General features: G+C 50.8%; 1 protein-coding gene across 1 annotated transcript; it reads right to left on the reverse strand.

Moving 5' to 3' along the window:
• Positions 1-3,553: 3,553 nt before the first annotated feature.
• On the reverse strand, positions 3,554-11,309 carry LOC113447471 (uncharacterized). The gene is made up of 6 exons (XM_026717692.2): positions 11,160-11,309; positions 10,032-10,231; positions 8,147-8,390; positions 6,090-6,424; positions 4,573-4,631; positions 3,554-3,678 (listed from the first exon to the last, which is right to left on the reverse strand). Exons 1-6 carry the CDS (start codon positions 11,307-11,309, stop codon positions 3,554-3,556), a joined length of 1,113 nt encoding a protein of 370 aa, XP_026573477.2.
• Positions 11,310-12,653: the final 1,344 nt, after the last annotated feature.

The raw sequence follows: 12,653 nt of genomic DNA on the forward strand, positions 1-12,653 counted from the left end.
GGATGTCAACTGTCCTAAATAAAACTGCCTTTTCGCAATTGACTGATACATGAATTTGTCAATGATGACAGTGTTCCAGTGGTGCTCCAGATGTGGTGAGATTGCACGCAAGGCGCCTATGAACGCTGTACTTACCTTTGCTTTCTTTTGCCACAGTCATTCCATTCCTGTTTGGAAGTCTTTGTACTTACGATTCATTTCATATGCTAGGATAATAATGTACCACCATCTCTGGCGGTATCAATGGGGGCCGAGTAGCCAATGAGGTCAGTCTGCCTTTCTCCAGGTCAGTGGGATTTAAAAAACCTCGAAAGTGGGGATTACTCCACCCCAATTTAATCCAATGCGCCAGGGATCCCATTTGGGGGGGTTTATCCACTTTCATACACATTTTTTTGCCAGGGACGATGTGAAGCCGGGCTGCCCAATCGATCCGCCTGGCTGTTCTGAAGAACCAGCCATCGCTTTTTAAAAACATTATTTTTAATTGAGTATACGCATTAAAAACGTTGAATGTACATTTCTGTCAATACATATTGCATTTAGAAAAATAAAAAAGTTATGTACACACACACACACACACAGATTTAAACTGTGATTTTTTAGTTCCTTCTCGTTATTCCTCAAATAGGAGGTCCCCACATCTTCCCTATTTCACCTTTCATTCTTATTTCAATTTTATGAACTCCCTTTCACGTCCTTCCAATAATAAAACGTATTCCATATTTTATGGTATTCTGACTCATCTTGCTCCTTCAATTCCAAAGTCAACCTATCCATTTCTGCGCATTGTAATATCTTATCAATCGCAACTTCCTCCTAGGGATTTTTCTTGCTTTCCAGTTTTGGGCGAATATCATTCTTGCTGCCGTGATTACATGTATTATATTAAATTATATTAATTTAGCTTTGCTAAATTTCTCTTCCATTATTCCCTGTAAGAACATCTCAGAAGCTGCTTGATGGGCAAAAGAGGTTTTCAAGAAGCGGGAGGGGACGTGCTAGTCTACAGACCCCTCACATCCTGGACATAAACTGTTTCAACTCCTTCCCTCAAAACGACGCTACAGAGCCCTGCACTCCAGAACAACTAGACACAAGGGGAGTTTTTTTCCTGAATGCCATCACTCTGCTAAACGAATAATTCCCTCCACACTGTCCAGCTATTTACTAAGTCTGCACTACTATTACTATTAATCTTCTCATCACTCCTTATCACCCATCTCCTCCCACCTGTGACTGGATGACTGTAACTTTGTCGCTTGTATCCTTATTATTTATGTTGACTGTTTCCCAGTATGATTTGATTGCTTATTGTGCCCTATGACTATCATTAAGCGTCGTACCTGATGATTCTTGATGGAAGTATCTTTTCTTTTAGGTACACTGAGAGCATTTGCACCAGAGGCAAATTCCTTGTGTGTCCAATCACACTTGGCCAATAAAGAGATTCTATGCTGTTCTGTTCTATTCTAATTCTATTCTATTATTTTCTTTTTTATTCTATTCTATTTGCTATTCTATTCTATATTTGTTCTATTCTGTTCTGTTCTGTTCTGTTGTGTTCTGTTGTGTTCTGTCCTGTCCTATCCTATCCTATCCTATCCTATCCTATCCTATCCTATCCTATCCTATCCTATTCCTTCATTCCAATAGCCTATTCTATTCTATTCTACTCTACTCTACTCTACTCTACCCTGTTCTACATTCCATTCTATATTCTATTCTATTCTATTCTATTCTATTCTATTCTATTCTATTCTATTCTATTCTATTCTATTCTATTCCTTCCAATATCTATTCTATTCCATTCCATTCTATTCTACCCTATTCTATATTCTATTCTACTTCTATTCTATTCCGTTCCGTTCCATTCCGTTCCGTTCTGTTCTGTTCTATTCTATTCTGTATCTGCACCCTCTAAAAGCACCCTGCCCTTTCCCAGAAAGGCAGCCTGGCCCCTCCCTCAAATGCCCTGCTACTGCTGGAAAATCCAAGCTCTCCATTTGGACGACCTCCTGGGGACGCAGCGGATCGATCCCCGTTCCTCCTCCTCCTCCTCCTCCTCCTCCTCCACGGAAAGGGCTCCGGGGACCAGCCAGAAGGCCAATTCCAGGGTGCGGCGGCCTCTCCTTCTGCTGCTTGGCGCCCCTCGCTGTCTCCCACCGCCCCCCTCAGGCCGTCTGCGTCTGCGTGTGGTTGCAAGGAGGGAGCAGACCGATTAATCAGGGGGTGGGGGGGGGTGGGGTTGGAAAGTGTGAACATGCTGTCGCTTTCCCCAGCTCGTCTGTGGTGCCCATTGTGGCAGGGCCGTCCATCGTCCCACGACATATGGAGGACATTGTGATCCTGCCCGGTGGCAACCCACTTCCTGGGAGGCGACAGCTTGGGCGCCTCCATCCCCATCCAACCTGGCTCCTTTTGTGCTTTAAGTGGCCTTTGCAGACGGACACCGAACAAGCCGCTTTCGAAAGGCAGCTCTCTCTCTCTCTCTCTCTCTCTCTCTCTCTCTCTCGGCCAGCGGAAAATCCCAGGATCTCTGTTGTATGTGTGTGTGTGTGGGAGGGGGAATAAAATGTGCGCTCCTTGTTTTGTTCCTCTAACAGGGCAGCTGCCTCAACCTGGCCACGGGAGAGAGTAGCGAGAGGTCGGTGGGGTCAAAAGTCAGGGAAACAGGCCGGGGCAGATGCCAGATTGCCAGATTTCTGGGCTCAGGGTCAGTCAAGTTGGAGGGTGCTCTGGTTGAGCTGACCTATTGTACTAACAACAGGTGTTACGTCGACCCTCATGAGAACCGGGGCAAAGCACAGAGAAAGGGTTGCTGGGAATAAAGTGATCGTCCACTCGCCCCCATCTTGAGGGGTGGGATGCAGAGCTGGTTCCGACCGGTTCTGGGGAACCGGTAGCGGAAATTTGGAGTCGTTTGGAGAACCCGCCTCTGACTGGCCCCGCCAACCCCATCTCTTCTCTGCTTCCCATTGAGTCCCAGCTGATCGGCTGGGTCTCCTTGGGTTGCCCTGCACGGGAGAACGGAGCTGGAAAGCAGGTCAGTGGGATGGGGAGGGAAGGGTGGTTTTTTTTTGCAGGAACCTTCCCCTGCCACGCCCAACAAGAACCAGTAGTAAAAAAAAATCGAATCCCATCACTGGTGGAGTGCAAGCAAAGCCCTCAAAGTTTGGGGGACAGCCCCCCCCCCCACTTGCTAAGAAGCCATGACATGAAGTGATGTCACACTCCGAGACCAGGCATCATGGGTAAAAATTTCAAACAGGTGGACTTCAACCCCCAGCATTCCTTTGGCTGGCAGCTTGGCTGGCTGGGGAATTCTGGGAGTTGAAGTCCATCTGCCTTAAAAAAAAAAAAATTGTGGGAGGCTGGAAAACGCTCTTCTTACAAGACCAGGAACCAAAGACGACCAAGTTTCCCCGATGTGTTTCTAGCCATCATCTTTACTAACGAAAGCGATTCAGGAAAAGAAAGACGCCTGGTTCAGGCCTCTGGTTTTTCTTTTTGTTTTTTTTCTCAGGTGGGGGTGTTGTGGGGAGGGGGCTGTTCAGCGCTTCCTTTCTTTGCTTGTCGAGGGCTTCCGGCTGCTGCGAGAACTCTTGGGCGCTTTCTGGCCGCTCCCCGACAAGGAGCCCATGAAGGAGGAGATCTTTCGGGAAGCCTGGCGCACCACTGGCGGGGAAGGCAAGAGGAGAGACACAAGGGGAGGTTGGTAGCTCCGGGTGGCCAACGGGGGGCTCCGGTGGGGCTTGCGGGCCGTTCACGGCCCAACTAGGGAACCTCGGGGGGTCATGGGGGAGGAGGAGGAGGAGGAGGAAGAAGATTGAAGGCACCTTTGAGCTCTCTGGGTTTGGCTGTTTTCTTGCCGACGTTTCATGACCCAACTAGGGAACATCATCAGTGCTAGAAGGGAGGGAGGTTTGTGGGATGGAGGAGGAGGAGGAGGAGGAGGAGGAGGAGGAGGAGGAGGAGGAGGAGGAGGAGGAGGAGGAAGAAGAAGATTGTGGACTCCTTGGTACTCTTTGAGTTTGGCTGTTTTCTTGCAGATGTTTCATGACCCAACTAGGGAACATCATCAGTGCTAGAAGGGAGTGAGGTTCGTGGGGAGGAGGAGGAGGAGGAGGAGGAGGAGGAGGAGGATTGTGGGCTCCTTGGTATTCCGTTTCATTGCCAAGCTAGGGAACACCTTCAGTGCTAGAAAGGAGTGGGGTTTGAAGAGAGGAAGAGGAAGAGGGCGACTGTGCTATCCTTGGGGCAAAGTGGAATGGAGTGAAGGAGGAGGAGGAGAAAAGCACTATGGGGTCCTTGGGGCTCTCTGAGCTCGGTGATTTTCTTGCAGACATTTTGTGACCCAACTAGGGAACCCCTTCAGTGTTCAAAGGGAGTGGAGTTTGCTCCCTGTTTATATCCAGCCGCTTGGCCCTGCCAGTCTTAGTGTGGGGGGTGTGGTTCCTTGATTTGGGGTAGCGGACTCTCCTCTTTGAGCCGAGGGCTGGACTAGAAGACCTCCAAGGCCCTTTTCCAACGTGGTCGTTCTACGATCCTGAGTTCGGGAGCCTCGCTTACCTTGCTTGGACGAATGGCTTCGGCGAGATCGACTCGACTTGCTGCGGCTTTTGCTTTTTCTGCAAGAGAAGGAATGGTTTCGATCGGAACGGCCACCCCGTCTCGTGGGACCGCTCCCGGGCTGGCCCACTCCGCCCCTTTGCCCACCGTGCCCGTTTGCCCTCCATCGTGTCCTTGAGACACACACGGGCGGGGGGGGAAAAGCGGGTTTTGTAAAATACTTCTATGCCCTTTTTAGAGTTGCCAACTGAAAGAGAGCGGGGAGCAGTGGGGCAGCTCGCAAACCGAAACTGCATTCCATAAATGTTTTCAAAGATGGTAACTAGGCGACTGGAGTTTCTGCTGGCTGGAGAGCCTGATGGATGACTCTGGGCTAGGGAGGTGTCCCATTGGAGAATATGAATTACGATACACCCAGGGGGTGGAGGGAAAACCAGGGTCAAGGGTGACAATGAATTATATCTCTCAGTGCCGGACATGTTACCTCCCAATTAATCCTTTTGAAGTTTTGGAAATTTGGCTCGAGACTCATGATTTAAATGGGGTTACATGCCATCATCCTGACGTAAGGCGGTGTTGCTCAACTTCAACCACAAGGGATGTGGACTTCAGTTCCCAGAATTCCCCAGCTAAGTGACATCATCAGTGCTAGAAGGGAGCGGGGTATCCGGAGTTGAAGGAAGAAGAGTGAGGGAGGAAGAGGAGAAGGACTGTAGGGTCCCAGATGCTCTCTGAACCTGGTTGTTTTTCTCGCCGACGTTTCATGACCCAACTAGGGAACATCATCCGTGCGATTGCATGTGGGAATTTGCTGCTTGTTTATGTACAGTAGCTTGCTCTGCCCCAGTATTGTGTGTGTGTGTGTGTCGTCTTTCTCCTTGGGGGTTCCTTGATTGGAGTATTGTTTTCCCCCAAGATTGTTTGTCTCGTGTTAATCCCTGCATTCCCGTTGAAGGCAATATTTTCTGGTCGGATGCTGTTACCTAGCTGGGTTATGAAACAACGGCAGAAAAACAGCCAAATGTCACCTCATAAAACGTTCCTATGCCTGTTTTAGTAGTTGCCATTAAAAAGGGGTGGGGGGGAAGGAAGGAAGTTTGGAGGAGCCGTGCAGCCGTTTGGAAGCAAAAGTACATTCCAACTCTTCTCTTTAAAAGGTTGTAACTAAACTACCAGAGCTTTTGCCGGCGAATATATTTAACTGGAGAATGTGATTGATAACACCCAGACTGTGAACGTGTTCAATTGGAGAATGTGATTTATGACACACCCAGGGAGGAGAGAGGGGGGAAACAGGGTCACAGGGGACTGTCAATCATGTAGGCCAGAGTTGGCTTCATCTAGGGCAGGGCCAGTATGTCGCCTCTAATGAATCCTTTGGATTTTTTTGAAGTTTGGCTCGAGAATCATGATTTCATGAGGGCGATTGCTGGAATCCTGACACCAAGCTCAGAGTGCCCCATGGAACCACCCCCCACCCCCAAGATGACCCTACTCTGGCAGTTCCCATGAAGTACCTTTGACCTCCTGCCCCATGGACCACCTCCTTGGTCTCCTTGTGAGCATCTCCGGTCTTGAATCTGCTGACGGGCGACAGGGCCAAGGGGCTCTCCTTCCTCTCCAGGGGAACCCTCCAGGGCTCCTCCATGGAGCTGTGGACCTCCAGTGGAGGGAAAGGGGTCTCCAGCCTCTCTTGGAGGGCCACCAAGGTCGGGGCGGGGCTGGTGGAGACGCTGGGAGTGTCCATGAAGTCCAGGGTGTTGGTGGGACTTTCCAGGATCTCCTCCTGAAGGGTGCTCATCACTTCTGCGATCGAGATCTCCCTCTCCTCTGAGGCCTGGGTGGCAGAACTCTGTGGGGGCAGAAGGAAAGTGATGTGGGGTAGGGGAACCCTCTCTGTTAGGAATATAAGTCACCTAACAGCTATTTGGGTTAGAAATATATAAACCAGGATAAACATTTTAAAACTGTAACTTTAAGAAAATGCAAAACTGGAATTAGGTGTGGTTTCTCAAACAGCCATAAGATGGAGCCAGAAACTTGGATTGTTTTAGTCTGAGTCTCAGAAAAGAGTGTAAGTGTATCTCTGTTTCTTTCTGTTGGAAAGTATTACCGTTGCTCCATTTCTTCTAATTGACTGATATTACTGGATTTAATGTAAGTCTGATACTGAACTGTTTTTTGACACTGGACTTTGATATTTGGATTATCGCTGGATTGAAAACTGACTGATTTAACTTGCGAATGACTTTGGATTGCTTGTTTGGACTTTGCTTAACGTTTCTGGAAGTAAAAACCTACGTTTACTGTGCAGTGTATCTGTGTGCTCTGTGTGTATTATTCCTACACTACTCTCTATACGTCTCCCTGTATGCGCTCATCCTCCTAAGGGGGAATTACCTCAACACTCTCCCCAAGAGGGCTGCTCCTTCCTTCCAGTTCTGTGGGTGTGGCTAGGTGGGCACGGCCAGGTGACTGGGTGGGCATGGCTTCTTTTTGGAGCACCCTCCCTGTTTTGGTTCCTCCTGGGCCCCAGGGAAGCTCCCTGGGGGGCGTTTTTGCTCCTAGGAAGCTTCACTGGGGCCCAGGAGGGAAAAAATGGAGCAAGGGTGGGGGTGCACTCCCCCCTGCACCCCTTTTTTGCCTCCTGGGCCTCAGGAAGGCCTCCTGGGTGAAGCAGTAAGACATCGAGGGGGATCCCAGGCAGGGGTGGAGTTCAAATTTCTTAACATCCAGTTCTGTGGGCATGGCCTTATTTGTGGATGTGACTTGGTGGTCACATGACTGGATGGGTGTGGCTTGTTGGGTGGGCGTGGCTTCTAAGTAAATATTGTAAATATTTATGTAAATGTTGAATTTTTTTTATTAAAAAAGAGCAACTTTAACCCAAAATCAGGCCAAGCAGGCAGGCAGATTGAATTGCTCACACAGAATCACAGGTTCACTCAGAGATTTACCTTTCTGCCATCTGTTGCCTGAGCCTGCACTGAAAAATAGAAGCTTCAGTCCTAAGGAAGGTTCAGCTCTGTTTTTAGATTAGCCAGAAAGCAAGAAATCCAATAATTTCCAGCTTTCTAGCTAATCTAAATCTCCTGGCACAGCAGAGCAGCTGATGGGTTTTTTTGGGGGCGGGGGAAGGAAAAATAGCAACTTACCAAAGGCAGGCAAGTTGGATGGCTCGCATGCCAGGTAAGGAGTGAGTGGGCGGGGAGGGGAGGGGCCAGCCACTGGCGCGATTTGCCGGTTCTCTGAACTGTGCAGAATCATAACAACAGGTTCTATAGAACCTGACTGACCAGGTAGAATCCCACCCGTGATCCCGGCACAGCTGATCATCCGAACAACTGATCGTTGGGAGGGGTAAAAAGGAAAGAAATACCTTAAGTGGTGGCCGGGCTGGTCAGCGATGTCGCGCATGCGTGCTAAGGACTGACTGGGCGGGGAGGGGAGAGGGGCGGAGAGGGGTGAAGCCAGCCAATTCATGTTATGGCATCATAACAACCGGTTCTATAGAACCGGCCTGAACCGGTAGAATCCCACCCCTGCCTCCAGATCTCCCCAAAGTCCAACTTACGGCGGTTGCTTGGGGGGCTAAATCCTCAGACTTCCACGGGTCTTGGCGCCACTTATCCTGGTGAATGTCCGAGGGGGGCCGAAGGAGATGGACGACCTTGACCCACAAGTCAAAGTTGTCCTTCTGGTTGTCTGCTGGGGGGCAAAGTTGGAGGTAGAAGGTGCGGCCCGTCACCATCTTGAATCGCAGCTGCTTCTTCTCCTGGTCATGGATGGTGATCTTGACGAAGCACAGCGGAAGGAGCCTGAGGGGGTGAGGGAAGACTGTGGGGAGGGGCTGACTCAACAGAGGGGAGGGGGCTTCACCCTGGGGTTTAGAGGCTGCTGTCCAGAGGGGAGCGAATCTTGGCAGGTCAGGATTGGACTCTGGCGGCCTTGGTGATCTCTGAGCTGGGCTCTTTTCCTGCAGATGTTTCATGACCTATCTAGGGAATATCATCAATGCTCCAAGGGAAGGAGTTTGCAGAGAGGAGGAGGAGGAGGTGGTGGGGGAGGAAGGGGGGAGGAGGAGGAAGAGGAGGGGAGGTAGGGGAGGAGGAAAGGGGAGGAAGAAGAAGAGGAGGAAGAGGAGGGCGGCAAGTGTGAGATCCTGGTTGCTCTCTGAGCTTAGTGGTGCTGGAAGGGAGGGCTATTTACTCTCTTTTACTCCAATCTAGGAACTACCAACAGGTGAAGGAATCACCAAGAAGAAAGTAACACCCCCAACAAACAGAGAACAAATCCCTCTCCCTTCTGGCACTGATGTTGTTCACTAGTTGGGTCATGAAATGTTTGCAAGAAAACAACCAAGAATTCCAAGGATCCCACAGTTGGCCGCCGCCTCCTCCTCCTCCTCCTCCTCCTCCTCCTCCTCCTCTCCACAAACCTCCCTCTCTTCTTGCCAGGGATGGGATTCGATCGTTTCAGACCAGTTTTATAGAACCGGCTGTTACAATTTTGCTCCGTTCAGAGAACTGGCAAATGGTGACCCTGGCTGGTTCCGCCCCCCTCTGCCTTCCCCTCCCCACCCCACCCAGTCAGTCCTTATCATGCATGTGTGACATCGCTGACCGCCTTCTTCCCCGCCCAGTCACTCCTTAAGGTATTTCTTTTTTGCCCAACGATCAGCTGTTCTGGGATTCCCCCTCACTGTCTTACTGCTTTCACCAGGAGGCCCAAAAACGGAGCATAGGGAGGGGCTGTGCGCCCGCCCCCCAGGCCCCATTGTTTGCCTTTCTGATCCCCAGGAAAGCCTCTGGGAGCAAAAATGCCCCCCCCAGGAGGCTCCCCTGAGGCCCAGGAGGCCAAAAAATTGTGTGTGTGTGGGGGGTTGCTGCAGAAGAAGAGGAAGAAGAAGAAGAAGAAGAAGAAGAAGAAGAAGAAGAAGAAGAAGAAGAAGAAGAAGAAGAAGAAGAAGAAGAAGAAGAAGAAACAGCAGCGATACCCACCCAGTCCCATGGCCACACCCACCCAGCCACGCCCACAGAACCGGTTGTTACAAAATTTGAATCCCACCCCTGCTTCTTGCACTGATGAAGTTACTTACTTTGGTCATGAAACATCTTCAGCAGAAAACCACCAAGCTCAGAGAGCCGCAGGGACCTCACTGGCATCCCCCAACTTACCACCCTTTGGGGAGTGACCGCTCCAAATGACCACCACACTGTGCTGTCGTGTAGCCCCTACAATAGGGGTCCCCCAGCATTTGAGCCCCTCTTAACAAGGTCCAAGAGTTCCAGGTTTGGCCGAAGAATTTTCTTGCCAGATTGGGGCGAGCATCTCTTCCCCACAGCTGGTCCTCCTTGCTCCGGAAGACAATTGAGGCACGGCCAAGGGAGAGACCCTGAAAATGCAGTCCAGGCCTGGAGGGATGTGGGTGGGGAGAAGAGACGGCTGACGAGCCTTACCTGGTGAGCTCAAACTTCCGATTCCGAGCACGGGGACGATACCTGTGCTGCGGGTTGGGTGGCAGCTGTTGAGGGAGGAGGACCGGCCGGGCCAGTAGGAGCACGTCGGGCACCGGGAGTCCCGGGCTGGTCGCGGCAATGGCGACACGTACCTGCTGCACCTGATTGTGCACGTCGAGAATGCCACCTTGTTTGCTGACCTGGAAGACACGGGAGCGGCCAGGAAAGGCCTGTTGTTAACTTGCAAACCCTAGGTTGGAATCCCGCCCTTTTTTCTGCCTTCCTAAATACCACGCCGTAAAGCTTTAGTAAGGCCGCGCTTGGAATCCTGCATCCAGTTTAGGTCATCACCGGTGGTGGGGTTCTACCAGTTTGGCCCAGTTCAGGCGAACCGGTAGTAAAAAAAAATGCTACCGTTTGGCTGAACTGGTAGTAAAAAAAAACAGTTACCAGTTCAGCCACACCAATATTTTTTCCCCCCTCCCAATGATCAGCTGTTCTGACGATCAGCTATTCCAACGATCAGCCGTGCCGGGATCCCGCTCGCCACCTTTACTGCTTCGCTCAGGAGGCTTCCCTGAGGCCCAGGAGGCAAAAAAGGATCCCCCCCATTTTGCATGTTTTAATATAGGCCTTAATTTGGGGGGAGGGGCTTAATTTCATTTCATGCCTCTAAAACATGCTGGGACTTCCTATTGGGGGAGGCCGTATTGTTGGGGGAACACGGTACCTGTGTTTCTAAGCACGGCTGCTTCCTGGCGTGTGGGGTGGGGGCTGGACGCAGAGATGGGATTCAGCCGGTTCTGATCAGTTCTGGAGAACTGAGAGTGGATATTTTGAGTAGAGAACCAGCCAATCCCACCTCTGACTGGCCCCGGCCCCATCAATTCGCCCCCTCCCATTGAGTCCCAGCTGATCGGCTGGGTCTCCTTTGGTTGCCCTGCACAGGAGAACGGAGCTGGAAAGCAGGTTAGTGGGGTGGGGAGGGAAGGGGGATTTGGCAGTATCCTTCCCCTGCCACGCCCGCCAAGCCACGCCCACTGAACCGGTCATAAAAATTTTTGTTGAATCCCACCACTGGCTGGATGGGGCTACGGCCAGGTGGCCGGTTCCTTCCTGCCCTCTTACCTGGACGAAGTCGCTCTCAAACATGGCAGCACACTTGAGCAGGTTGTACTCGCCCAGGCGGAGCTGGCGCTGCAGAGGTCCCATGTTGGTGTTGAAGAGGCCTCGGCTGCTGGTGGGTTTCTTGGGGGCCTTGGGGGCTTCCATCCCCATGGCTCCTTCCAGGCCTGCCTGGGAAGAAGGGGCAGCGATCGGAAGGGGGCAAGGGGCAGGCTGAGCCCAAGAACGACGTAGGACTGTCCACCTGGGGCCTGGTGCTTCGTTTGCGTGCGCACCAGCGACAGACTCTTTCTGGACTAAACAGCAATAGCATTGCAGGCTTAGATTTATACCACCACCCCCAACGGTGCTTTACAGACTTTCTGGCCAGTTTACAACGTCAAAGCTTTATTTGTCTCTTGGCCCCAACAATCTGGGCCCCCATTTTACTGACCTCGGAAGGACGGAAGGCCGAGGCAACCTTTGAACTCTGTCAGGATCGAAGATCCAGACTGTGGGAAGAGTTTGCCTGCCACACAAACCACTTTAACCACTTGTGGCACTTCGGATCTTTGACTGTGAAACTTTTACTATTCTAAGATGTCCCAGAGGTGCTTTTTCCAAGGGGCCATTGGACTTCCTTGTTTTTCTTTGAAGACGTTTTGCTTCTCATCCAAGAAGCTTCTTCAGGTCTAGTTCAATAGTGGGGAAGGGAAGGATTGATACTCCTGGCAGACAGCTGGTCATTTGCATCCTTTGAGAGGGCTGTTAAGGTCACCTGGAGGTTTACCTGTGTCGTCGGGGTCACCTGAGTGGTGCAAAAGGGTTCTTGTAATCTGCCATTTTTCCCTCTGGAAATCCATTCCCACACCTTTCATCCCAAAATGCAGAGCTAAACGCCTGCAGAAATTCTCAGTCATCATCTAGATCCTGGTTGTCCCAAAGGGCCTTTTTTCTTTTTCCCAGAAGGCCACTGGGCTTTCTTGTTTTCTTCTTTTGAAAATGTTTCGCTTCTCCTCCAAGAAGCTTCTTCAGCTCTGACAGTTTTCAAAGAAAAAACTGAAAAAAAAAAGCACTTTTGGGACAACCCTGGATGACGGAGAATCCCTACAGACTTTTTACTCTAAGCCAGAGGTCTCCAAACTTGGCCACTTTAAGACTTGTGGACTTCAACTCCCAGAATTCTCCAGCTGGCTGGAGAATTCTGGGAGTTGAAGTCCACAAGTCTTAAAGTGGCCAAGTTTGGGGACCCTTGCTCTAAGATATACTCTGTGAGATTCTAGGGCGTGGCTCTGCTAAGCCACTTCTTCTCCGGACTGCCCAGCAGGTAATGGTTTGAAGCAGGGACCTTCAAGCGTGGCAACTTTTAAGACGTGGAGACTTCAATTCCCAGAATTCGGGTGGGGAATTATATGGCCAAGAATGCTGGCTGGGGAATTCTGGGAGTCGAAATCCCCACGTCTGAAAGTTGGGAGCAAGGCAGAGCTAGCAGATACAGATGAACAGAGTTGGAAAGGA

This window comes from Pseudonaja textilis, chromosome 16 (assembly GCF_049901715.1).
Source record: "Pseudonaja textilis isolate UNSWEBS1 chromosome 16, rPseTex1.2, whole genome shotgun sequence".
NCBI classification, from domain to species: domain Eukaryota; kingdom Metazoa; phylum Chordata; class Lepidosauria; order Squamata; family Elapidae; genus Pseudonaja; species Pseudonaja textilis.

Coding starts and splice junctions, on each gene's coding strand:
- LOC113447471 (XM_026717692.2), bottom strand. CDS start 11,309: ATGGGGATGGAAGCCCCCAAGGCCCCCAAGAAACCCACCAGCAGCCGA. Junction 6,425..8,146: donor TAGCCCCCCAAGCAACCGCC/GTAAGTTGGACT, acceptor CTGCCCCCACAG/AGTTCTGCCACCCAGGCCTC. Junction 3,679..4,572: donor AAGCCATTCGTCCAAGCAAG/GTAAGCGAGGCT, acceptor CTTCCCCGCCAG/TGGTGCGCCAGGCTTCCCGA.